The sequence below is a fragment of the Haliaeetus albicilla genome, chromosome 3 (assembly GCF_947461875.1).
Source record: "Haliaeetus albicilla chromosome 3, bHalAlb1.1, whole genome shotgun sequence".
In the NCBI taxonomy this organism is placed as follows: domain Eukaryota; kingdom Metazoa; phylum Chordata; class Aves; order Accipitriformes; family Accipitridae; genus Haliaeetus; species Haliaeetus albicilla.
Window position 1 is genome coordinate 68,291,622 of NC_091485.1, and position 27,499 is coordinate 68,319,120.

General features: G+C 40.8%; 1 protein-coding gene across 3 annotated transcripts in view; it reads right to left on the reverse strand.

Moving 5' to 3' along the window:
* KCNQ3 (potassium voltage-gated channel subfamily Q member 3) overlaps positions 1–27,499 on the reverse strand; it is a 209,057-nt gene that overhangs the window by 18,186 nt on the left and 163,372 nt on the right. For 2 of the 3 annotated variants that reach the window (XR_011324143.1, XM_069780082.1), the window contains exons 2-9: positions 21,585–21,675; positions 19,674–19,800; positions 17,743–17,915; positions 15,607–15,762; positions 14,087–14,197; positions 12,752–12,847; positions 11,307–11,401; positions 9,573–9,599 (exon numbers count right to left, since the gene is read on the reverse strand). Coding sequence is in view for 2 of the 3 variants with exons in the window: in XM_069780082.1 (XP_069636183.1) it covers positions 9,573–9,599; positions 11,307–11,401; positions 12,752–12,847; positions 14,087–14,197; positions 15,607–15,762; positions 17,743–17,915; positions 19,674–19,800; positions 21,585–21,675 (876 nt within the window). In the remaining variant the exon portion in view is untranslated. The remainder of the gene's footprint in view (positions 1–9,572; positions 9,600–11,306; positions 11,402–12,751; positions 12,848–14,086; positions 14,198–15,606; positions 15,763–17,742; positions 17,916–19,673; positions 19,801–21,584; positions 21,676–27,499) is intronic. The other variant, XM_069780083.1, reaches the window with a different exon arrangement.

Consider the following 27,499-nt stretch of genomic DNA (forward strand, 5'->3'; position numbering starts at 1 on the left):
CACAAAATATGGAAGCACTAAACCTTTGCGTGGGATGTTTATTCAGGCCTTCTGAATTTTCTTGTTGACAACATGACAATACTTGTGAATGCAATTTTTGCAGCCTAGTAAATTCAGACACTTGCCATGTCATTGCATGTATGATGGGTGGATGTGTGTGCAAGTATGGAAGTAGGACTAAGAACTAAGAAGGACTTGTGTGAGTATGGAGACACACAACTAGTCCTGATATATCAGCATTGCCAGGACTCAAGTCAATGATGTGAGAAGATAAAAGCATGTATCTGAGTGAAGAATTAGAACAGTCTAAGTGTATGGTACCAATATTACTGAGACTTTGCCCTAATGTCATTTCCTGAGGAATTCATGGCATGGCAGGGAAGATATACAAAGTGAAGACAAATGTACAGAGCAAAAATCAGCAATTACTTTCTTTGTAGAAAAATATGAGATGTTACTTGTTGACATCTGTGGCAAATTAGTCACCACAGAATATGTAAGGCAGTCTCATGTTCAGTCTTAAGAACTTATTTAAAAAATGGTTTCCATAGTGTTTGCTTTTTGGTTGGAATCTTGATCTGATTGATCCACCAAAGTGCTCTAAAGGCTGAACTGATGGTGAGTGAAGAGTCACAACAAGTGATTTGTGTTCTACTAAGATAGGGAAAATCCTGTGATCTCTTTTCTGCATCACTTTCATGTCTCTGTTTCAGAGGCCAGGTTTGAGAGCAGTAGTGCTTTATAAGACAGATGTCTTAACTCCATGGCATTTCTGTGAAATTTGGATTCTTCAAGCACTTAGCTACCATATATAGGAAAAAATATATACAGAAGATGCCAGCTAATGAGCAAGTTTTGAAAGGATATGAAAAATAAAGCTGAGGAAGTAAAATTCAACTGAATGGCTGGGGGGTGGTGGAAGAGGGGGGGCAAGTAGGAAAAATAAATTCTCATGTCTCATTAGTAAACAAATAAAAGTTTGAAGGAGGAATTAATTTCCAGAAGGACTGTCAAGAAGAGGCTGGAATCATGGCACATCACTGAAAAGGATTTTAATGCAAAGAAATACACCAAAAATCTAGCCGACTGATAACAAAGAGTCAGCTAGGCAATATAAACTGATGGGCATGAAGATGTTAGAGAGAGTGAGCTTGTGATGTCTTCAGTGTGAGGAAAAAAAGACAGCAATTAAGCATGCTTGGCATGGTGGTAATCTTTGTAGACTGAAGGAGAATGTGAAGTAAGCTACAAGAAGGAAGAAACTGAAGCAGTTTTAGGATGAGTAGATCTATTCAGTGATAATAAAATGAAGACATTTTGCCCTAGGCCTGAAAAAATTGTATGTACAAGAGGCTTGTGGAGATCAGCTTTTCCTCGGGGGGGGATTAACAGGTCACCAATGATAGATGAATCTCAGATGAAAGGGGAGACTGTAGTCCACCTATTTTTCAGGATTTCAAGATTGAATGTCTTGGTTCAAGAGCTTCTGGAGAGACCTTCCAGGATGAGAAGGAAGCTCCTAGAAGGATGAAATCTAGTAGTGAAACTCAGATAATTTCAGATGATGAGGTGATTTCCTCAAAGGCAAGAAGTGGTCACATACTACGCATTGGCTTTGAGTAAAGTATTAAATGTCACAAGATTTGTTTTAGTAACACTACAGAGAAGTTCTCAAGAGAAGAATGTGTTTAAGACAGAGAACTTAAAAGATGAAGAAACAAAAAACTAGGTGAGACAGAAGATGATTGCTATTGTTTATAAAAAGTGGTTTAATACTATATTAGAAAAATATAATTGTCATTGCATGTGGCCTCTGACTCTATCTCCAGAAACTTGCTTAGTCCTTCAAAATACATATCCAGATCTCTGAAAGTTTTCCCCTTAAAACTCCTGTAATAACTGCCTTCCTTACCAAAAGACAAGGAAGATTAAAGTGCATTGCAAGGATCTGTAGGGATCAGACCAGCAGGAAAAGGGTCAGTGGATGATGCAAAGTATCCAAAACATTAATCTTGCAGATTGTTTTTTTCAATATAGGACAGAAATATAGGCAGTATATGCAGCTATACAAGAATAGGAGTGACCAAGATTTGATATCCTCCCCATAGATCAAAACAGATCAAAATATTCCTTTGCAGTCAGCACACAAAGCCACTTATTTGTAGTGATATTTTCCACTGCATATGTAGGCACGCTCATTTGTGGGTTTTTGTTGTTGTTGTTTGGGGTTTGGGTTTTTTTATTGTTGTTTTTTGGGGGGTTGGGGTTTTTGTATTGGTTTGGGGTTTTTTGGGTTTTTTTGTGGGGTGGGGTTTAAGGTAGATAATATGAACCAAAAGCATTCCCAAATTCTCTTTCTAGGGAGTTTCTCAACTATCCGCATTGATAAGTGTCAGTTTAGGAGCAAACCGTTGTCCCAAGACTGTTGCTTGAGCATCTTAGGTTTAGGAGCTAGAAGTCATCTTATCTGTCATAAGCTGGTTAAAAAGTTAAATGTCCTGTCTAAGGTTAATCTTTAGACCCTTTTCTATAATCAGTGGGAAGTTATCAACTTATAGAGTGCAGTTCAGCTCCATTTCAGTTTGGGATGACTTTACAGCTGGGGAACCTTGTCTCTTGTTATTGACTACAGAAAGATCTAAATAAGAAGTCATTTAAAAAAATCAGGTCTCTAGTCTAAGTTAAAGTTACCTGAGCCGAAGCCTTTCTCATTAATTGAATCCTGATGATTAACCCTTAAAGTAACATTCAGATTCATAACAGTATGTTTATGCAACAAATATAGACAATTTTTATATCCAGGCAGCCAGAGCAGTAGAATCATCAGAAAATAATTCATCAGCTTCACATGAAAAAATACAACAGTATGTTGTATACAAAAGAAAAAAACCAAAACAAAACCCAAGCTTCTTTCCAGATAATGACTAGCTGTCATCAGAAAAAAAAAAATTAACTTTATTCTCATTTCCAAGGGATGAAACCTGGGTCTGCTGGGGTTTTTGTTTTCATTGTGCTTTTTAAAAAGACTTAGGAAACATTGGTTCTCATGACACAATCTCCTTCATTAAAACAGCATGCGCATGGCTCAGTCTCAGAGTATGAAGCATGCGCAGATCACATCATCCTTCATGAGAGTGGCTAGGACAGTGGTTCCCACCCACAGGTTCATGTACTGCTGCTTGTCTTTCAGAATCCTCCTACTGATATTAGCTACTCTTCCTCCCCTTGGGACAGTGGTCCCACTTCATTTGGCTTCCTTACATTCAATAAAATGTGATTCCCGACTTCCAGCGCAATTCCAGAAACTGGGGGGGTGGGGGATTCAAATACATCCCAAACATGCTGATAAATGTTCAGAGTAGTTTCTCTGACTAACTTGGGATATGTCACCATTGCTTGTCTTGCATGCTATTGCATCTTCTCCCTTGTGGTGGAATAAAAATTTTCCCAAAACCTTTGTCTTTGGAGTCCCAGGATGAGAACTCCTTAACTCTGTGGTAGATACAGACCAACATAAAGGGAGAAAGGCAGAAGCAGTGCTGACAGTTTGGCTTGAAAGCTTCCTACCCAAAGAAAAATTCAGCTCTCAGATTCTTGTTCCCCAAGAGCAGTGGGAATTATTTCAGACCATCTGAGAGATGAATTTGGTGGCTGAATATACAAGAGATGGCTGGCTTCTGCAGCAGATGTTTTACTGTTGCTCAGAAGAGAGTGGGAACCACTGAACTAGAAATACTTTTCCAGAAACAGTCATGCAAGGAAATAGTGCAGTTACATCCCATCATGCAAGCCAGATACTCTCCTCTCTGTGCTTTGCCTAGTATTGTAGTTTCATAAACAAATGGTACATGTATGAGAAGAAAAATAATGAATTAATGCTAACAGTGAATCAAACATAGCCCTCTTCCATGTATTTACCACTTTCACCTAACAAGGACTAATAATAATCAGGAAATTTTTCCATATTTTTTGCAGTTTAGCTAATCACTAGATTTAGTTGATCTCAAGTAACTGGAAGCAAAAGGCAGTCACATTTGCTCCAGTATTTTAGTACATTATCAGCTGTATCTATATGGGTGAACTTAGCTTTGGAAAATCAAACATTCTGAATGAAATTTCCAGAAGTATTCTGCTTTGAACTATTCCCAACAGAAATTAGCACAAAAACTAATGTTATGACGACAGCCATGAATCCTGCAGTGAACATGTTCAACTGATCTCAGACTCCATGAATTTTCTTAATATAAACCAAAGAGCATTCTGCACTTCCAAGGTACTTCCGAACTTTGGCTAATCAGCTTTCCCTTTCATCAGGTAACAGTCTTTTCTATAGAGAGGACCTCACAAAAATGTTCAGACTCAAAATAATGGACTGCAACTTCTTGACAACTAATGTCTTCATTTAAAAAGCCACTTTGCACCCTGAATCTTGAGGTCTAAATCTGCAAGTTTCTAATGTCTGAGGAGGAAACATCCCTTTTAAGCCAACCAATTTCCACACTCTTTAGTGGTGTATGTCCTCATGGGTATTTAAGTGTAGGCGTGACTCTAAATCCAAACTCACCTACCATCCAGATTATTTGCCCAGAAACATGAACACAAGTCCTAATTTGGGCTCAACTTTGATGCCCTTCAGAAAGAGAAAGAGCCCTTATGCATAATAAGGGCCTTTGCTTAGCCCCTCTTCTCATCCACACTTTCTAAAGTGATTGGAAATGGGTAAAAAAAAGCAATGTGACACAAATCCATGGGGAGAAAAATCCAAGTTCAATTCTTTGTGAAAATAGGATGGATATTTTTCACCAATGGATGCAGCCAGCAATGTAGGTAGAAACGATATGGATGTTGACACACTCTTTACTTTGCAGTGAACGTATCTCCATGTATCAACCACTGGAAAGCAAACTAAACTGCAAAATCAATCTCTTGACTATTATGCAGAGGCCAATCATCCAATTAAAAAATAGAGTGATTCACTAGCAGCTCACCAAAAGTGGAAGAGCTTAGGCTAGAAAAGCTTAGTCGTGTGTTGATGATTTCATGTTTGTGGAATGAAGTGGGAATGAGAATGATGAGCTAAAGTTGAATGACGGCAAGGTGTTTGTGTGGCGTAGAATAAAATGCTTGACAATTTAGGCAAAATATTATTATTTCTGATGAAGTGTCTTTCAGATTCCTGAAATGCCACAAATTATTTCTATGTCTCTTTGCAGGACGATAAAGTTCTTGCCCCACATCTTAGGTCACAGTTCAGCAAGATATTTAAGCATGTTATTGACTTTATTCAGATGATCAAAAGCATCCACTTGTTTTCCATTTGCTGAACCAGAACCTACAAATACACATGTGGAGATGGTGTTCCACTGAACTCATATGCAAAGTAACTCGCATGAATTTGTGTTGACAGGGTTGGGACTACATAAGGAACAGTACTTAGCTCTTACAGCGTATTTTTCTTACAATAAATTTCTAAATGATTTGCAGAGTAGGTTAGTATCATTCCCCTTCTATGGAAACAGAGAAAAGCGCTTGTTTCTAAGCAGATTGTTGGCAGAGCCAGGATTAGATCCCATGTTTTCTGAACAGCGGAACAATGATCTATCTGCAAGGTCATGCAACTTTCTTTTAATGCTTAAATAAATTTTCAGTCTTATCGCACCTTACTTTTTATGGTGGTTAGATGAACTACTGTAGTAAAAACAGAAAGTGCAGGCAGAGAATGGCATGCAAGAAATACGAAAAGAGTAAGGCTCAATTGTTACTTGAATGTATATACCTAAGTTTTCTTGTGAGGCTTGATCCAAAGAATGACTCCCTACTAAACATGACATTACTGTAAAGTGAAGAAAAGTTATTAAGATGCGAGGTTAATGAATACCCATGAAAAGCTCTATGAAGAAGAATGGGAACAGCCTTTCGTTTGTAGTTAATGAAGTGTGAAGATCAGAGTGGCTTTTTTTCTCCTTCCTGTTTTGGGCAGGTGTATTAAGAAGAAAAGCTGGCTGAAATTTTCCACCTTGCAAAGTATGATTTTATTTTCATTATGCTGTTACTACTGGCAATACAAAAATGCACCACATCATATGCATTCTTTCATACTCACATAATAGGAAGGACTAGCACCAATTCTGCCACTTAAAAAAAATCAAACCAACTTTCCAAAGGCAGAGAAATACTATTTATCTTTTAGAGATAATGAAACAGAGATAAATTACTTTTCTGCAATCAAATAATAATAGATCTAGGAATGAAAATGCTCTCCTGATGTCTAGTTCTACAGTTGGACAATGCTAATTAGGAGCAAGACCCTAGGAGAAAGTTCAAAATCCTTTGCTAAAGTGCTTGTATATGCAAGTGTCAAAGCTTTGACGCTAGTCAAAATCAGTGGAACAGCTGCTAACAACAGCGCTGAAAAATCAGGCCCACAATTCATTCTTCAAACATAGACATAAAAAGTTGGTTCAAAATAAACAATATGTCCATCAAGCAAAGGCCCACCTTAAATGTAAGTCGGGCACCCAAATGTTTACCGAATGATTTGCCGCACTCCAGCAGAAATAAGCATTAATATCTCTTTCTCAGAAATCTTCCTTCTTGGGAGCTGAACAGATGAAAAGGCTTTGCAATACATGCAGAAGAGCAATCGCTATCTGAGATTTCATGGGCTGGTAGATTTAGGCATTGATTAAGGAAGAAAAAGCTAGTGGCACCTCTGGCATGAAGTCACTAAACTCCCCACCAGTGAGCAATGAATAGCACAGCCCCAGTTCCTCCTGGTTTGGGGGACTATACAGGGCATGTAGGGAAAATGCTATTCTTAACAGAGCAGCATCATATGTACCAATTCCCTTCACTGCTTACAGGACTTGGCCTACTGTCTAGTTCAAAGGTAGTCCAATGTGCTCTTCGTCATATCTCACATCTTCACAGTTTTAGTTTAAAGGGAGCTTCAATAAAACCTTGGGCTGCTGCCAAACTTTAATCGGCTTTCTACTATCACAAGTCCTTCCCTGCAGCCTTGCCTTGGGATCCAACTTCTGAAATGGACTTTTCCACTCTGTTATCTCCCCTGTGTTTTTCCCAAATGGTCTAAGAGCAAGGAGCCACATCTAGCTGTGACTTTGTCATGATGCGAGGTCCTGCTTCCGAGGAGAGATCCTAGAAGGATCTGTCACAGAGTTCAACTCTACGACTCTGGGTTTCCTAAAGAGCTTTCACATCACTGAAGAGAAACCCTGCCACTTAAAGCACTACCCATCCTCAAATTTTCACACAGCCAGGCCTCCTTTCTAGTTTATTAGCTAGTTAAATTTTCCCACTCTTCTGGGAAAGCTTTGGACCAATTCTTCTCTCTCCTTTATCAACCACCGTTCAGACAATGCGGTTTATTACTACAGCTTTCCCATTAAGTACTTAACTGATCCAAGAACCTGGAGACTGAGTGCACTTATGGGCTCTTCTCTCCAGTAGGACTGCATTCCCTTAGTGCTCATTTATTTCAATACAGCCTTAAATGCAAACTGCAGTGGAGTACGAGTAATACTTTCTATACTAAATCACTGTAGGAGGAAGAGGAATTTTTTTTTTTTTTTAATTATCTGGTCTGTAAATAAGAGTTTTATGAGAAATGGGAGGTGGGACTGTCAAAACAACCAGATTTTATGGCTCAGTCCCATGTCTACTGAAGTCAGTGGATGCTCCCACAAGTACCATCATTTGTCTGATTACCTGGAGGGTTTCCAATCCCTCTTATTGAATGCTTATTTCCATAAACACAGTCCTGCTAACAGGAAGGCTCCAATGCAGTTTTACTGATTATTTTGCTGAAGGTTATTACATATATAACAACATAAAAGCAAGATGGGCCTTGGGATTACAGTTTTAAAGATTTTGAGCTGTGAGTCGTACTTTTCCATTTTTAATACAGTGCATCAACATAAAATGACTTCTACTACTGGCCTGAAAGATACAGTAACTCAGAAGCTACTCCATGAACTGTTCTGTCACTGCAGGTGCGGGAGCTTCTCTAGGGGGGCTGTGACCAACAGCAAACTGCAGCAATCATTCACTTGTCTAATTTTAATCTGCTGCTGCATCTGAGTCAGAACACGTTTTGGCTCAAGGTATGGAGTTACATACTCAAAAGGATTTCAGCTCCTAAGCTCTCTCCTACATATTAAGGGCCAAAATTCAGCTCCTGCTAGCACTGGAGGTGGCTAAAATCTCCAGACATCTACATTAATGCAAGTGAGCTTGCTCATGACTGTTTAGCCTGGGCAGTGTCATGGATGTATAGTACTTAAGGTTCATGAGGGCTCACAAATGAGGTAACTCCCCTCCAGGCAGTCTTTGAAGAGGAGCAGATTAGCTCGTGATAATGGTGGCAGGAGGAGGAAGTCATCTTTTCCCAATAACTTGGCACTACAGCACTTGCCTGTATTGTAAGAAAATTTGATATAGGTTTTTCTTTCATGTTAAAGGAGGTTTGATCCCCCCAAATGCATAGAACAGCAAGTGTAAATCTGGGTTTTTTTCAGCTTCCTTTAGTGAAGCTGTCATGTGTTGCATGAAATGTGTAAAAAACCGAAAAGATAACTTTTCATCAGGCCAGGGACTGGAACCCAGGCCTGACTTCTGACTAACAGTTTTCAAATTTTTCTACAATTCTTACTCTTTTTCTCTCCATTGTAAATGTGGATGCAAATGGAAATAGCTTCGGCACGAGTCTGTGGAACCATTTATCCTTTAATTGCTATTGACTTTCATTGTGGGTGATCCATTGATAGAAGTTTAGCATTAAGTATTTCACATTTTCAACCTAAGAGGTTGAATTATTTTATGTGCTTTTGAATCTGCAACTTAGCTGGAGGGGTTTATAAATATATCATTTCCATTTGAGACCTTGCAGGTTGACTGGGAATGATTGCTCTGCTGTAGTCATCAGTGACTGACCAGTATTAGGATTGACGATTCCTTCGTTCTCTTTGCTTGTAAATTCCCCAAAGTGACTGGGAGCTTTCCCATCTGTTTCAGGAGGGGTGGGACCAAGGCCTCAAACCTAATGTAGCCTTTTTAGTACTGCCAGAGAGACTGACTATCCTGCTGATCCATCTTAGCCATCCATCTTACTATTTATCGTGAAGAAATCTTTGCACATGGTGAATCGATATAGACTTGGTCCCTTACACCACAACATTGCTCTGCGCAGGACTGTTGAGCAATAACATGAAGCAGAACTTTAAATTCACCCCAGAATGATCTGGATGCTAAACCCTGACTCTATGGCATGGATCAGGAGAAATCTAGACCATGATTATTCATAACAAACAATAAAGCTGTTTACAGACAATCAGCAAGCAACACTGCTTTTGTACGATTAGCATTTTAGCTGTGTTGTTAAATTGGGAGAAAAGCAAGCAATTAGGAAATGGATTGGTTAATCATTTTTAATGACTACCTGTGGTGTTAGTAGCATGTTTTGGTTAACAGGTCATGAATCCACAAAGAACCATTTAACCTGCATCCTCCAATAACTGTATTAAAACAAGGCTATAATAATAGCAGCTACATACCTGGCAGTACCATCCAATTGCTCTTTCCTTTTATAGAAGAGAGGAAGCAATACAAGAAAGCAAGGAGAGAATAAAGACATAATAAATTCAGTAGATTTTTTGAACGTAAATTACTAACCTGTTGCTAATAGTTTATACCTCTTTTGTTCTGTGATCATAACTGACAGCAGAATAAAAGCTACATTTTCAACAAGCCATAAAGCAAAGAAAGTGATATAGGTTCCTGAAACCAATCTGTGACGCTTAGACCGGCAATCCAGTCTTTGGTGGGAAGTGAACTCCCTTGCCCTCTCTCCCAGGACCTTATTTGCAAAACACCTATTAAATTTCAGGTCGCATTTGAATCACAGAAGAACCTACATACAATGAACAAGCTTGAAGTCACAGTAATGAGTCTAGACTCCAGGAGAGCCTGAGAATTATTCTCTGAACAAAATCTGAGGTGAAGAAACCCTCTAGAAATGACTCTATAATGGATAATGTGGGAATAGATAGACTGAGAAGGGATAGAGGAAAGGAAAGAAATGTACTGAGACTTAATTAAACACTTTTTTCTTAGAAATTTCCTTTTTGATGTACATGAAATCAATCCTAAAGGAATACATTGTGAATAAAACAAAGAAAGATTTAGCATTTGTAATTTGCCCGTTGTGAAGGCAGGAGCTTGAACTGTTTCTTCAAATCAGGTTTGAGCAACAGCTGGAGCTGCAGTGTTAGTACAGTGAGCACAACTTACATGTGGAGACCTCTGTTTGAGCTGAGCGGTAGTTTAAGGGCACTTTTTTTCAGAATGAGGTATAACAGCAAGTCCAGAATGAAAGTTTAAAGCACAAACTTGGGTAAGTAATGCCCATTATTAGCAGCTGATAGTCTATAGCTAAAAGTCTTGGCTTTCATAGGGACAACATTTTAAAATCTTAAGACCTCAAGGTGAGGAAGGTGCCTGTCTGACAGGCAAGAAAAGTGAGGATCAGACAGACTCATATCCATAAACATATGAGCATCCATTAAGTCTGAATGTCTTTATGGAACGCTTTCCACTGAACTCAGAAGTGGTTATTAAAATAAAACCATGACCCCAGCTCCCCAGAAAAGTTTTCTTGTGAACCTTCAGTTCATAGTTCCAGTGGAAGACAGTTTTAAACATGCTTTGGCTGTCCTCCACTGAACCATCCCCTTGAGCAATTAGTGTTGCCAAAAGAGAAGCATTTAACAAGCATTAATTATGTTCACATGCCATGGCCGCCTCTGTGAACAACACAATTCTCAGACTAGTTGAATTAAAGAAGGAAAAGTAAGAATTTTCAGCATAGCCTGTATCTTAAAATACACAACTGCATCATAGAGGGTGTGAGACATACAGGCACCTCTGAAATCCGGGATAAAACTTTATCAGGATCAAAATTACAGAGGGAGAAATTGAGATTTCCAGGGCAATAAACTCCAGAGCGTTACAAAGGGAAGCTGATGGTGACGCAGCCTTCTCCTTTATTTAATGCCAACATGAGAGCCACTGATGTAGTTATCCATGTGCCCCTGTTACATCCCACCAGGGGAAGGGAGAAGAAATGGATCCAGAAGCCAAAAACATGCTTTTCATTCTCAGCCAGGAAGTTAACTGGCAATTATCTGTTTCCTACAAAAGCCTCGCTAATATATATATAAAGTTTATGTTTCCTGCCCTGACTTATACTTCACAGAAAATTATGATGGAGAGGTGGACAATGCACTTACCTGAAAAATGGAAATGATACAATTGATTCATAAAACCTCCAGGTAGCAACTAGATCAATCCTGTTGGGGTTAGTAGCATAGTATCTCCAGGCAGCCTGAAGTACAAAGGAGAGGAAATAATTAGTGTTAGGTAAAGCTATTCCCCAGGCTGACAGCAGCCAGATTGTTTCAAAGAACATAATGATGCACCTGACTGACTATCTGGAAATTAATTACTAATCAGCCATACTGAATGAGTGTTACTATATGGCAAAATTATTGACACTGGCTTATGATCTGGGAGGACTGTTAAAGGAGGCAGGACATGGACAGAACCACCAACATCAAGGAGATATTACATTTGATTAAACTGGTTTTATTCTTCTGTCTGGTATGTCTAAAAGAGCTTCAAGCACTGCTGGACTTGTCCAATATTTCTGGAAGTGCTTAAGCTAGTTTACTATCTAATGTACCATCAGAGGAAATTTTCCTGAGCAATTTTCTATTTCAGCATTCAGGTCCAATGAAAATTCTCTAAGCACATAACTAAACAATACTGTAGCTAAATTAGCTACCTGATAAGTGGAGATGCTTTAATTTAAAAGGTGAATTCAATTCACAACTCATCCCTGCAGCCCCTTCTGTTTGCTAGTGTTTTTAATGAGAACAGCATAAGAAGCCACTCAGCCTGTTTCTCCTGAGGACTGGTCTGATCCTGAGCACCAATGCTTCCATCTGATCTCACAGAAACTTTGTGTGTCCCTCTGTGTAAATGCTGCAGTTTACTTCACTGCCATCAGGGTGCGCTCCACACCTACTAAGAGTAACACTGTCAAATTTGTCAGTCCCCTGACTAGTAATTTTAAGCTTAATTTTCTGAATTCATAACAAAGTCCAAGTGAGCTAAGGAGTCTCTTCGCATTGAATCCTCTGATTGTCCAGTGGCATAACAGGAGATCCAGGGTGTGTTTCTGTTTTTACAAACCACATCCACTGTGTATGTCATTTGCCTTGATTGAAACTGTCAGTTTCTATTGTGTTATTTCTCTTGCTGTTTTCACATCAATAGCAACATAACTTTGTTTGCACATAAAAGAACTCTCTCAAGGGAAATAACAAAACCTGGATTTTGGAAAGAATATGTTTTTGACAGCTTGTTTTCTGTGATATCGTGGCACTGATGCAGAAGTTGGTTGGTTTCCAGAAGCTAGCAGATGAGACCCTTTCTTCTAAAGACACTGTTCTTCTGAAAGATATTCTGGAAGTTGAAAGATTCCTCAAAAACTGCAAGGACCACTAGATTATCTAGCTTAATGTGAAAAAACTGACTCCTTTACAAACACAGATTCTCCCCTCCCACAATGGGAAACGAGAATTTGGGCAGGGAGGAAGCGGTGGCCCTTGTTAACATGATGCAGCAGTCTTCATACACAACACTTTCAAGGAGGAGATAAGTAGCTGCAAACCTGAATGAGTTCAGCTGCTGGCTTTCTTCTTTTCTCAAAATGTTTTTGACGGTGTTGCTCCTGGACCTTCAGTGCCAGCCCTGACCCCAAAATGCCCTGAAAGCATAGAGTGATGCAATATTTTAGACATTTCTTACACAGAAAAAATGGATTAATAATGAGAGGAAACAGGTCTGTAGATGGAGATGGATATGGCTACATGGGACCTTTGTGCAGTACAGCATGCCTTTCCCACTGCTGTGCTCATGAGACAATGAGTTTGTCATGATCCTCTCAAGGGCCACAGGCCACACCAAATAATTTTAAGGTCCACAACAGACTCGTTGAATGTCTACTGCCTTTCCAGGCTGGAGGTCTCCAGGTGGTGTATTACTTTCCACTCAGGGTAGAGTGAAACTCTGCTTGTGGGATAAAAGAGCTATGCTAACCATACTCTGGATTTGGGTGTGTGGGACTTCCCATCCTCTGTGAAATTCTTTCCAAGTCTCGATCTAAAGGAAAAATATCCTAAAATCTGGACTTGGGATTGTTTCAGTTGCTGTTTGGTCCATCTCACCCAGATCTTGTCTTATTCTTACCTGAGGACTTTGTAGAGAAGGCAACTATTTGGCCTATGTAACACAACAGAACAAATATACTTTCAAAAGCAATTTAGAGATCATTTCTTAAGCAGCCAGAGTAGGATTCACCTGGCTAGATCAAAAATACCTGTACTGTCACCTGCTATCTAAATTCCCTTTAGTCTTAGTGGGTAGAAACAGCACTTCTGTGGTGGTGTCAGAGATCTTCTCTAGGAAAAAAGGGAAACAGGTGAGATGAAATGCTCTGCAGAGCTGCACTGGTTATAAAGGATGACCACTGGCCTGTGATGATCACTCAGATGTAGATCTCTGTCTTGCAAGTGTTTAGAGCTGGGTAAGATGGGCCCAACCCTAATTATTAAAACAACAGGCCTCAAATCCTTTAAAAATAAGTGTTGCGTGGCTATGTCAATACCAGTAAACTAAACTGAGCCAGGGTAGAGGCTCATGAACTGCCCTGTGATTTCCCAGAGTGTTCACTTCCCGGATTAATTTTGTCCTGTGCCAGCTAGCACTGTCCCAGACAATGCCCACACACGGTTCGAGGAGTATCGTGGTGACATACTATTCCAAATAGGCTCTATGCAAAATTAGGAAGAAAGGAGTTTGATTTACTGATATAGACCAGCTCAAGTGTCTGAATCACGTCTTAAAAAGGGATTTTGATTCCACTGGCAGTTTTGATCACTTTACCTTCTTTATGCAAGGGCATAGCACAGGGCTATGGCTAACAGAGGAGGGGAAAAGTACTTACTGCAGGAAGAGCAAAGAAAGACACTCCAATGAGAGAGAATGTAGCTGCAATCAGCCGTCCCTCCCATGTTTTGGGGGTCTTGTCACCATACCCAATCGTAGCAAGGGTGATCTGTGGGCAGAATGACCAGGACTTCCCATAAGAAAAAAAAAAGCCAACAGATCTGCTTTAAATGTCATCATGAAACCAGCATAACCCACTTAGCTCTATGGGTGCTTATGCACACCTTCTTGAAATAGGATCTTGACAATGGGCCAACCAATTTTTTTTTTAATGGCATCATAGTCCAGAGGCATTGCACCATGGACAATGGATTTAGTCTTAAAGCAGCTGCCTTTCTAGGATGCATTTGCTGAGAGGGAACTCCACGTGACATTGCATGCAGAGTCAGTCTCCTGCTCCCCATCAGCGCACAGTTAGGAGTGGGACTTGGCAGTTAACAGCTTGCAGAGCTTTAGCAACTGGTCAGGACTACCTGTCTCTGAAGTCCCAGTCTTTTTAAAACAAAGATGACTTTGTGAAAACTTACTCCTTTCCTGCACAATTGCTGACTTCCAACTGTGTACATTTTCTCACTAGTGAGACTCTACCTAACTGTCCTAGATATGAAAGGATATGAAAATATCCAGGTGTTGCATGCAACAAGTGACATTTTGATTAATAGTAAGGGGGAGGGATCTTGCCATTTATGAGTGAACTGCATTAAATAAAAAATATGCTGCTGAATTTTAGTCACAGCATGATATAGACTCCCCTAACTATTGGTAGCAAAGCAACATGAATTCTCTCTACCAGGTGGCAGGAAAATTTTGTGATCAAATGAGTAGTGTTGCAAACCAATACTCCTCTCTGCATCAGAACGGACAAGAAGAGATGTATTAAATGTGCCTCTTGCTCAGTATCCTACCACCAACAGCATTCTTTGAGTGATTTGGGGGAATGCATGTAACAAGACAATTGTTGAGTTATCCTTTCCAGAAACATTTTTCTATTATTTCCTGCATCTGAATCCAGAGACATCCTCAGTCATTGGCTCCTTATGGACCAAACTTCCATGAGCGACTACCTATACTGCCCAAACCTTTGACGCACTTTGCTAGCCCAACAGAACAGTCCATTGGCCAGCTCTGTTTTTCCCATTTTCTGAGGGACATAGCTCTCACAGGCAGGATACTGCTGTCATGAGAGCTAGTCCTCCCATAGACATAGGCTCTGCCAGTGCAGTTATACCTGAAGAGACACTCCACTAGAAAAGAGGTTTCCCAGAAGCCAGGAGCATAGGCTGATTTCTGAAGAAGGTTTAAGCACCTCCTTTCAGCCTTTGTCTGACTGAAAATCAACAGGGATATAAGTTCAGTTAATTGGTTGTAGGGGCATCCCTACTTTGGTAATGTTATGCCAGTAACATGCCTCTCACCCAAATTTAGCAGCACTTATACAGTAATCCCTAACATCAATACTTTCTCTTCTTGGATACAAAGTTTTTAAGGAGGGGATAAGGTATTTTTTGAGTCACTTACCAGCCCCCACCACAGTGCATCTGCATAGGTTTCAAACTCTTCCTTCATCTCCACCCCATTAGCATCCTTTTCAGGAACATCTTTTTCAACCAGATAAACAAGAAACGACGACAGGATGAGCGTCAGGAACCCGATATACCAAGCAGTGATGAGTTCCTGCAAAAGAAATAGATGGACAATGGAGGGGCTGAAAAGTCTCAATACCCACAGTAGCAGAGTAAACATCAGGAGAAGAGAGAAGCGCGAAAGATAACAGCAGAGCTGTCGCCGCTGGCTTGGACACAGTCCATGACCAGTCCAGCTCAGCACTTACTGGGAATTAGTGCAGAGATTTACAAGAATTAGCCCTTACATGGCATCTTCCTTGGGAACAGCTTGGAGCAATCTGCAGTTGTAGTTCTGCATAAAGCTGGGTTAAGGGCTTGGCTGTACCCATGACACAGGGCGCTACAGGGCTCTGTCCCTGACCTTGACTCTTCCCATTCCTGCTGCCCCTGGGCTTGGTCAGTCTTGGCAAGCAAATCAACAGCTCTGCCCTCTCCCTACCTCCAGAGAGCCAAGGCTGCAGGATGCAGTTCCTTCTCTTTAGGCATATCAAAGCAGGTTCCACCATGAATGTTGTTTTCACCATGAATTGATGCAATAAGAGCAGACCTTGAAAATCCTCTGTGTGAAAATAAAACCTGAGCTTCTTTGTTTTAGAGAGAGTGACTAAAGTGGAGTGTGTGGCTAATCCCACTGAGGTGGGGGGGTGGCAACCCAATTTAAAATCCCAGCAATGTCTGAAACAAAGCAGAAACATTTTTGGTAAAGTTCTTCAAAAGTGGGTAAAAAAATCAATATTCCAGTTCCTTTCGTTTTCTGAGAACTGCATTTGGGGGGGGGGGCACAATAAAAAAAAGCTGTAGCTGACAATTTCATAATTGAGTCTTGAGATAAATCAACTTTCTTGGCTAATTTTTGGTGTGCAACCACAGAAGGAAATTTGTTGGCTAACCTTGTTATCGAAATTGTTTCTTTAGTGTCTCCAGTAAAGCCAAGTTCTCACAAACCCTTCTTATCTCCCTCAGCCAGCTGAGGTCTAAAAGGTGGTGGTGAGGAATCAAACAAGGAACATTTGAATGAAATCCCACACAATGAAGCCTTAAACAATTTCTAAACAACGTATTTGGCACATAGACTTCTTCCATGATCTCAGTTTCCTGAGAAACATTTTTGACATAAGTGTTTATGTACCACCTGCCTTGCAGCAAGTTTATATGGGGAAGAAACAGAAGCTGGTATGAAATGAAGCAGGGTGGGTATCCCTATCAGCCACTACAAAGAATCAAAGTCTAATTATGCTATGCCAGCTGGCATTTTAATTTTCAAAAACCCCTAAAATGTCAGGAATGTCATTCATGGATAAGAAAAAGCAGTATGTAGCATAGAGTATATGCAATTTTTCTACACCCTGTGCAGATGAGAAATCTCATCTAGAGAGGATTTTTATGCAGATAGTTTTTAACTTGTAATAATGTTTGGTGAAAATGCAAGAACAGAACATATCTGTCTGGTGCGAGACAGGATATGTCTGGCTATAGCATCAATTTATACCAAGTGAAGACGATTTTAGAAATTTTGTCTGTCTGGGTTCACACTGTGTGCATCTTTGTATTGTCTGACCCATGCTTCCAAACAGAAATTATACCAGTAGCTTCCTCTGAAACCACTTTTCTGCTAACCAGCCTCTTTCCATCCCTCCGGAGTCCTGCTCCATCTGTTGATCAGACAAGTCTGAGAAGCCACTACAAACATGTTGCAACTACAGAGGCATTTCTGTCAAAGATTTCAACATAATTCACCGTTAAAGGGATGTCCCTGCTCTCATTCAGTGTAAAGGCAAAATTCCTATTGTAAAGAGTGTGGGAATGAACACTCTCTTGTCACTTCCCAGCACCACTATTGAGTAGAGAAAGGTAAAACAAGGGCAGAAATTGTTCAGAGAATGGAAGAAGGAACAAAGCTGAAAGGACAAAACTATTGCTTGAACTACTAGACATAATCCCAAGGCATTGCTGTACCTGTGCATGCCCTCTCTTTCCCTTCTATGTCACTCCCCCAAACCCAGCTGAGCCATGCAAGCTCCTCCCTTACTTTGCTGTGTGCACAAATGGCTGATCCCAAAAGTTTCCACGTGCCGCCCCGCCTGTCCATTCGGAGCATCCGTAGGATCTGAAGGAAGCGGAGGCTTCTGAGAGATGTGGCCAGAACATTGCCTTGGTTCCCAACAGCAACCACTGGCACTGAGGCAATCAGCACAAAGATATCTGCAAGGCAAAAAGAACAAAGCCTGCCAACAAAAGTGGCCCCATCACCTGCTTCTTAATCCCATCTGGTTGTGCTGCAAATTTCCCTAGGAAAATTTTAAAGCTGCCTGAAAAAATGCCTTCTCTTGCCAATTAAACAGATATCTGCACCTGCCACACAGTCGGCATCATGCACAGAACACACCAGAAAGCCTCGTAATCTATTTACAGATCAATGCACCGGACTTGAGACACTGTCTGAGCTAGCTTAGGGATGCACAGAAACAGTGTCCAAATGCTGACAGAAAAACAACCTTCAATTCATCTGTCCCACAGGAACACCATAGTGAACAGGTCAGCAAATAAGAAATTCAGTTTTTGATAGTGCATCTAGTATTTTGTTCTTTTAGCTGAGTTTTCCCATTAAAATCTCAAAGCCAGTACTACAATTTTTTGTAAGTGCTCACAGGGCCAATTTGCTGATCAACTGAAGAGGTTAGAAATGCAAATCACATCACTTCTTCTTGTTTTATTTCTTTTTCTTTCTTTTCCTTGTTTCCCCCCTGCTTTTTGGTCCTATACATATACAAGAAAAAAGTGGTACCAAAAGGCTTCAAACATTCTCCGAGCACTCAGTCTTTAAATTGTCTTCATACTGTATTTCCAGTCAAAAAGAATGGCACTGGATGGATTTCAGATTTCACTTTCAATCATTCTCAAAACAAACTTGTGCCAACCAAAAGATGATATTAATAAATCCAGTGGGAACTTTTCTGTTCTTTACCCAGATATCAGTGAAGATTCATTCTCAGAAGTGAGATGACACTTTTACCGAGAAGGCATGAGACAGTATCCCACTTGCTCACAACATGCTCTACTGCCTTCACAATGTTATTAAAAGTATAAGAAGTATTTATACAACAGTAGCACCCAAAGGAGCACTACTAGATTGAAAGTAGCACAGATGCACAAGGAAAATTTGTTCCAATTTTGTCTACCCTTTAGACCCACAAAATGAACAAAAGGAGGGAGAGGGAATAGAGTGACATGTATTCATATAGCTGCAACACCACAGCTCCCCAGAGTGCTATGTGCTGTACAAATAAGGAACAAAAAGCTAGCGCTTGGCCTGAAGAGCATTGAAACAAATGAAGGAGTCCTGAAAACAGTGAATGAATGTGGATGCGCATGACAGCTGCTTAGGGCAGAGTGAGCTCCTAAATATTGGCTGGTTGGTTTGTGGACATAATGGGGAGTTTTAGGAAGGGATTCAAACATAAATCATGAGTAGTTTTATGGAGAGTTATAGGCAGTTCCTTCCAAGCCTGAAAAATAACATGGATGAAATCACAAAGATACTTGTTTGCAAATGCAGACCAATATTACGAAGGTAAAACACAACATTTGAATATGAAAGAGGACTAGGGAAGATGGTATAGGATTGGGATATGAAGCGGTTTGAAACTGAAAGCAGACAAGGTATATTTGGGGATGACCTTAAGAAAAATGCAGTGGGACTCAGGACAAGGAAAATGTGTTTGAATGGTAGAAGGATCCATTTTTTCCTCACTGACCAGCTACCCAAATGTCTCTCAAATTAATCATTATTGCTGAGTACTTCAAATAACTACTCCAAGCAGGACACAGGTCCTAGCCCAAAGGGCAGATCTAATTTCAGGGCTCTTTGCACTGCCATTCACTGGTTCTTGGACATCCCCCCACACTGGCTCAGAAGGAAAAGGACATAACAGGGAACAGTAGTAGAGAGCATACGCCTACCCAGCATGCACAAAGGCTTCCTGGCAAATTTGAGTCTCCCTCTCCATCCTTTGTAGCGACAGCAACACCCAGCAGCCCAGATTCTTAAGGCAAACTCTGCTCCAAAGATGAAAATGGCAAAAGTTTCCTGTATCAAAGACATAAGCTACACTGTTAGACTCATAACAAGTTTTGCAGTAATTCTGGACACAAGGATATAGCTGAAGGAAACAGATGAGGTGCAAGTGTTGGGGTATGTGTGTGAGAGACAGAGAGAGAAAAAAAGTGGGGAGGAGAATATAGGTTTATGAAAGAGGCAAGGCAAAGTAGGACATAGCTTTACAGCCTGGTAAGTATTCTGCAGAAAGGATGTGTCCCTGCTGTTGGGTAAATGTGAAGTGCTTACCCTGCCTTAACGGAAGGGCAATTACTTCACAAAAAGACCTCCTGTTTCACACAAAATGAGAAGACATATGTGAGTGCTGACTGCAAAGTCCCCAGTGCACTATATACCCACACCCGGGGTTACCCACCAGCAGCTCGTTCATGCAGCCATATCTATAGAGACAGGGACAGGGTACGGTATATTCATATGGTCATAAATTTAAGGCAATGACAAAGGCATATATGAGACAAATTTAAGGCACATATTATTCCCTTAAATTTCTGGTGCATGGAAGAATGGGCTTTTCCACCTTGCTCAAGAACTCTTCTAAGCATGGGGAGGGAATGGGGAGGAGAGACCTTCTCTGAGGTGCTCAGCGGAGATGGGCCAAGGGCAGCATGGGGCACGCAGTTACTTTTCCTCTCTGTGAATAGCTGGCAAGGAGGAAAGGGGGATTTTTCCTGATGCTCATACCCACAGCTGCTAGGCATTTCTGAAAACCACCGAGCGCCACATAAAAGCAAGCACAGGAGAAGGAAAAATAACCTCAGGCTTTTTCAAATGTGAAAAGATGGGTCTAAGCAGGGTAACAGGGACCAAAAGCAAGTTTCACATTCCCTAAGGGATGAGGGTGTTTTCATACAGGCGTTTTTTGGGAAGGAACATGCAAGGGGAATTCACCTTTCATTCCTTTTGGCATTTAGTTCTTGCTCGGATCTACATGTCTCTGGGGGTACAAGGGGAAATGGAAATTGAGATCCCAGAACTACTTCTGCTGAGCAGTTTCCCTAGGGATGCTTTTCTACAAGGCCATGTTAAGTGAGAGGTTGTGTTCTCTATTTCACGACAGCTAGGGGAACAGAGGAAGTTCTCTGTTAGGGTCATTTGCATAAAATGATTAATACATCATGTTTATACTTAAGGAGGGTATTTTCCCTATTTTTTTATTCTGCCAAATGGGAGGCCTACAGAAATACAGTCTTGACCATGAACTCCAGCATTTATAAAACAAGCATGCTGGAAACACAGAGAAAGGAATATATTGGCTGCAAATACATGTTCTCTCATGGATAGTCATCGGAGGCACTGCCCGCAACAATTTCAGTTATGCTGCTATTGGGCACAAGCATGAGTCCAATTCTGATGACCTCCCTTGAAAGAAATGCTGGGACTGGTAGAACACTATAGAATGAATCAAACTTGTTGAATGATCCCCAAAAAAAGAGTTTTCAAATGTGCTCAGGTCTGGCATGGTCATTAGGAAATGTATTGATACTTTGATGGTAGAAGTGTTAGGCAAATGCTGAAAAGTCATTATTTAAAAGTCTCAGGCTAGAATTCTTCCTCTTTCCTTACTTCCCTTTTACTCGGTTGGTGTTGACAGTGGCCTGGGAACTTTCCAATGTGTAAGTGTACGGTCACTGCTCCAGGACCAACAGAAGAAATCCTATTGCATGCAGAGCTGGGAGTAAGTTTCCACCACTGCTGATGGGGCTGATTTCAATTCAAGGACATTACCAGGGTGATGCAGCAGCCAGTCCACTTACCAGCAAGAGGAGCCAGTCTCCTGAAACAGTTTCATACTCCTTGAAAGTTGTCAGGACAGCTAAGATCAAACACCCCAAGACAATCAGAAACCTGGAATGAAATAAAAAGAAAAAACACAGCATTGTTACCGCTCTCTGTATTTGCACTGAACATTTTGCCTTTAACAATCTGGGTGGAGAGCTTCAGGGGATGGCTACTTCCCATCCGTGAGCAGTGAGGGGGGCTCTCATGAAGATCAAGGGTTCTCAACCTGGACAGGCTGGGTCTGGCAATCAAGAAATCATGGCAAGATCCTAAATAAGAATGCTTCTGGGACAGACATGCATTACTTAACTTGTTTGCATTCTTCAGAAAGGAAATGGGTGATACTGCATTTTGGGAAGGGATTGTATGGTATGGCAGAGGACCGTAATGCTCAGGAGGTCTATTCCAAGCTGATATGCTGTGTGCTTCACAAAATGGCACTGCAGTTTCAGTGGAATGAATCTACTTGGCACACCCTGAGACCTGAGAAGCAGTAAACACTTCACTACAATGCAGCACCAGGACAAACTCTCCCTTGAAAACTGCACTGCGTTTCACTTTCCTTTTCTTTTTTGCACTTATTTCTATGCAGATGAAAAGATGAAAAGGTTTGAAAGAGAAACAATAGAGAGGGTAAATTTCTGCTCTCCAGTAAATGCAGTGCATGATAAATCACTGCCCCTGTGCTATTATCTGTCTGGGAGGCTCCAGAAGACAGAGATTTGACTGAAAATTTAACTCCCACTGCCGGTAAATCCAATTCAGTCCAATCTAAAGTTACATTGATCTACTTTGTAAAACTATTCCCAGGATCAAGCTATTCAAAATCTTTTATACATAAAGAGGTAAGAAAAATCAAGGGAGTCTCACAAGTGATTACTGTGAAGCAGAGTGGCGGAAGCTTATATTCTGGTACTGCATGTACCCAGATCATGGGCATTTTAATGTGCTCCCAAAACCTTACCCACAGGAACAGAGGGGCAGGTGGCCATGGAAATATTTCAGAGCTTAGTGAATAAATTGGAAGGATGTCTCCATAAAAGCTCTGGATCCTTTACTTTCATAGGTAGGGTACATCAAAGAAATGATAGGCTTTAGGTACTGAAATCATCCAGGGAAAAAAAGCTTGTTAAGAATCAAACTGTGTTTTGTGTGTACTACCTGTTTTGAATTTCAATCTGATACCTAAAGTGTGATTTCATTTCTTGCTGAATAAAACTTTACTTTGTTTCATTGGGTGAAATGAGCAGAGTCCACAGCCCACAGTGTGGAGGCGGCGAGCTCAGAGACACGTGTCCTCTAACCTGTCTTGGGGTTTTGTTTCCTTTGTGTATGAGGAAACATAGGGCTAAGGGACCATGTTCTGAGAATTTGCAACACTTTTGCAGCTGGAATAAAAGGAGAAAGGTGAGCTCCAGATAGCTCCTGCTGCCTTTTGGGCAGGGAATTTCCTCCAAACAGCATCAACTAGCACCCTCCAGGCAAGGAACAGGCAACAGTGAAACACCTCACAGCAAACCCTGAAGGATTACTTTGCTGTGGCTTTCCTAACATTAGCTGTTCAGACTGAAGTTGCTTATGCCAGGAAAAGTTCAGATCAGCCATTTCGAGCAAGGTTAGAACAGAAATAAATGTGTTTGCTCATGGTAAATAGTTCTGGATTTCTTTGACAAGTTTCACCTTTTCCTACACACCAGCCATGCTCTAGAGCATGGGTCATGTGGTTGGTAGGAAACAGCCTTTGGGTCCAGAATGTGTCTTTTGCCATCTACCTATAACCACACTCCCACTGCTCAAGACATTTGGCAGTTAACTTAGCGATTCTGTGATGTTCCTGCTGTCCCCTCAAGCTTGCTTTCTCACGCCATACCTTGCTGTCCCCACCTTGCAATTATGAAGCCAGTGGCTCACTGGCTTCCCAAGACCCATGATCCAGCTGCCCTGCACCTCCATGAGCAAGCTGGTGAGAGCTCAACAAGGACAACATGATTCCTTTGATTAGCTATAAACCACCTATGATCTGCCACATTACAGCCATTACAGCGGTACCATCACTAATTCTCCACTTAAAGCCTTCAGCTGCTGCTATTTGATGCTTTCCATTACAGACATTTCTTTACACTATGTGAAAATTCAGCCACCCATCAGCTCACAAGTACCATTTAAATGATTTAATGAAAGGTGAAACACACTGAAACCACTCCAAGGAAATTACATCATCAGCTACTTAAACTAAAGGCGTGACTTTACGATATCATTTAACAGAACAGCACTGTCGATTAAAGGTGATGTGCAGATTTTTGTCGAAGAGGAAGACAGAAGATAAGTTAGCAGCGAAATCGTCATCTTTTGCCTGAAAATGCCTGCGGCTTTACCACTAGAGGGTATCGGTGCTCCATAGAGCTAGGGGCTACGGCTCTCGCTCCTCTTTTCCTTCCCCATGAAACAAACTCAATGCAGGTGATGTTCAGGTGATCGCACCCATGCATTTGATAAGCAAGAAAAGGAGTCTCACAGGAGTGAAAGGGTTTTTCCTTGGTCACTAAAAACCCCAAATGTTGGCATTAACAGACAAGTGGTGCTGCGTGCTCAAGTGCTCTGTGTGGCACAGCCCATGCTGCAAGCCCCACTGGTCCAAGTGAGAGCCCACCCATAAAAGCAACAGATCATGCAGGACAAAAAAAAGTAAAAACAGAGTGAGAAGGTGAGACTGGAGATCACAAGTTACCGTGAAAAATTTTGAGGGCAAATCCAAGCAGGGAATGTGTTCTGAACCCCCAGTTGCAGGAATTGCATGAATGCAGCCCAGAAGAGTGCCTTGGAGGTGCAATGCTGAGCAGGAACTGCAGTCCCCCAAAAACCACAGCCCACAGAGCCAGGCTCCTGCTCCTTCCTGCAGTACTCTGCTGTGTGCAGGGATGTGTTGGGACACATAAATGCAATCCATCTCGGAAGGGTCAGCTATCCTCCTACCACACCATTTCTGAAGGATAAACACCCACTGCAAGTGAATCAAATCACATCTCAGCAATCCTCCCTTTGAATCTGAAATGACAACCGCGGTTCAGAGCACTTAATGAATTTAAATCTCCACTGATGCTATGCAACCCACCAATTTCCCGTCAGCCTCTTCTGTTTTGGATCTTGGTGTTTACAAAGCCTGCAAGTCTTCTTGTGTCCTCTTTCTATGGAAGATGCTACATAGGTGACATGTTTTTTTCATCAATCCTGCTTGCTCAGCAAAGATGATAACAATGTACATCCTCACCTTGCTGATTATGCCTATATTGTGGGCATATGTACCACCTACGCCCATATTGTGGTCTCGCAAACATAAGGACTCTAACTTGCTTGACAGTTGCTGAGTGTATATTGTCCTATGGCAATAGGACAATAGCGGACTCTATATTGCCTAATTTTCAAGGCTGCAATGTGGTCCAGTGGTTGAGCCTGGCTGTAAAACTATAACAGGTAAATCACAAGGAAAGAAACTGCTGAAATCACAGAGGATGAGCAGAGGGGAGACTAACACTGACCTGGGGAATCAAGGGACAGAAAGGGAGAAAGTCTGAAATTTACTCACAGTTGTAATGATACTATCAGTGGGACACAAGGCACCAAGGGTTAGAAGAAAGAAATAGGGTAAAAGTCACGGTTTAGTAATGAAAATTGAGTCCTATTAAGCCTAAGCTTCCTACTGAACAGTGTTTCAGCAGATGGCAGTCCAGACTTCAAGACTGTAAATCACATATGCCAAATGAGGATCTGAATTTGGTTATGCAGTTTTTAGACTCACCTTTGCTATCAGTTTACATCATTTTTCACAGCCCATTACATTGTACCTATTTGCAGTATTGTGCCTGAAATCCTGATTAACTTGTTATATGTATAAGTTCCAGACCACCAAATGGCAGTGCTCTTTTGTCATTGTCACAACTGATATGCTATTCTGGTAAATATATGTTCTTGTTATTGGAAATCACATGTTCAACACTCATATTTTCTAATCGTACTATTTTGGTATATTAAAGACAGTATTCCAAAAACAATACATATTTTTTCCAGGAAAGAAGAAGTAATTTATGACTATGCTAGACCATGAATCTAATGTTTCTTGGATGAACATCTCAGACTGTTTTGTTTGATAAATTTTGATTTCTTTTAATATTTTGCATTCTTTGAGTTTTTCTTCTATATCTGCTTTCATTTGAAGGCATTATAATGCAGATCTACTGAGAACTTTAATATTTTTTCCATATATAGGTCCTCATGGTGTGTCCCATTTACCATCTCTTTCTTCAAAACTTTAGGTGTAGATCACATAGTAATTTGCCTATAATCTATTCTAAAACATAGCAGTCCTTTAGAAGCTGTTATGAGGACTAGATATATCATAGGCAGGCCAAACAATATTTGCAACTGGCATAATTTTGGCAATTTTCTGTGCTGTGTGACAAAATGTTAAGTCTCAATTAGGCTTACAGTTAATAGAGAGGAACATGTGTTACTAGTGTACAACTCATTTTAAAGTAGACAGTTCAAGCAGGTCAGACGCACCTACAGAGACACTTTCTTCTCTATAACTGTAAGGAAAGACTCTAGTGACTAGCTTCTATGGAGATGCTTACTGTGTAAATTAGCTGAATGCCACCCCTTATGTTCAGCCCTGTTTTGGACATAATTATAAACACCTCCTTTTAATGATATTTATATATTTTTACTACTGCAAGAATTAGCCTACTAGCCATACCAGCCCAATTCTTACGTGACCATGTTTCTCTGAAATCCCTCGCTGTAAATTTAGGTATCACATCTACATGAGTTCAAGGATCCTGCTTACAGAACAATATTCCAGGCTCTGGGCAGGGAAGCTTTTTGAACAGTTACTAGTAAGAAATCCCCTCCAGTGCAACAGTGCATACTTCTGTTTGCTCTCATACCTTCAATACCATTTCTTGTAAGCTATTGGAGTTTTCTCTGCCACCAAATGTTCTTAGGAATCTTAGATTTTTCTGCTTTGCTGCATTTGGTCCTTTCTTGTTTTCCCTTAAAGCTTGTGCTCTAGTTTCATTATGTTCTGCCACCTTGTAAATGCTAATGGAATTCTCTAAGATTATATTAGGAAAATCTGGCAGTGTTTTGCTAAATTTTTGGTTGAGGGTTCCCAATGCCATATGGTTCTAAAACCATGATTCCCACACACTTTCCCAGATTTCATATTGGAACAACCTTTCTTTCTTCAGCTACTGGCTTTTACCCATTAGGATTAAAAATGCATCTTTTCTCACAGTTCTTTCAGTTGCTTTATATTCCTACCCACCATGTTTTTCTCTGCATCCAAACTTCAGTTTTCACAGAACATCTGCAGTATCTTGCACTGATCGTTTTATGGTTGCTAATGAGAGGCTTGAGTTGGGATTTTTAACACTAAAAAAATGACGTTACCAAATATTTGAGAACAGCTCTTCAGAAAGAAGGGAATGTATGCCTGATTTTCACAGACTTGGGAATAGTCACTGTTTAATATTTAGATTTTTACATCTCCGCTCTTCCAAGCAATAGGCCAGCTACTCTTACAGAGATCAATACAGAGATAATGGTGACAGGAATAATCCAAAAACTTTGAGAGGCTACAAATGTGCATTGTGCAGAAGAGTGTGGGAAAGGGCACTGAGAAACTCAGTGGAGGTCCTGAAGAAGGGAAAAACCAGCAAGTGCTGCAGGTAGGGCCGTTCAAAGGTTCCTCTTTCTCTGCGTCCACAGATTCTACTGAGTACACATACAGAGCTCCATGCAGGAGTCCCTGGCCCAATGCCATCATACAGCAAGCACAGGGTAGAAATGCCATCCTCAGTAAAGTGAATTGCACTCTTGTTCTGCTGCAACGGCA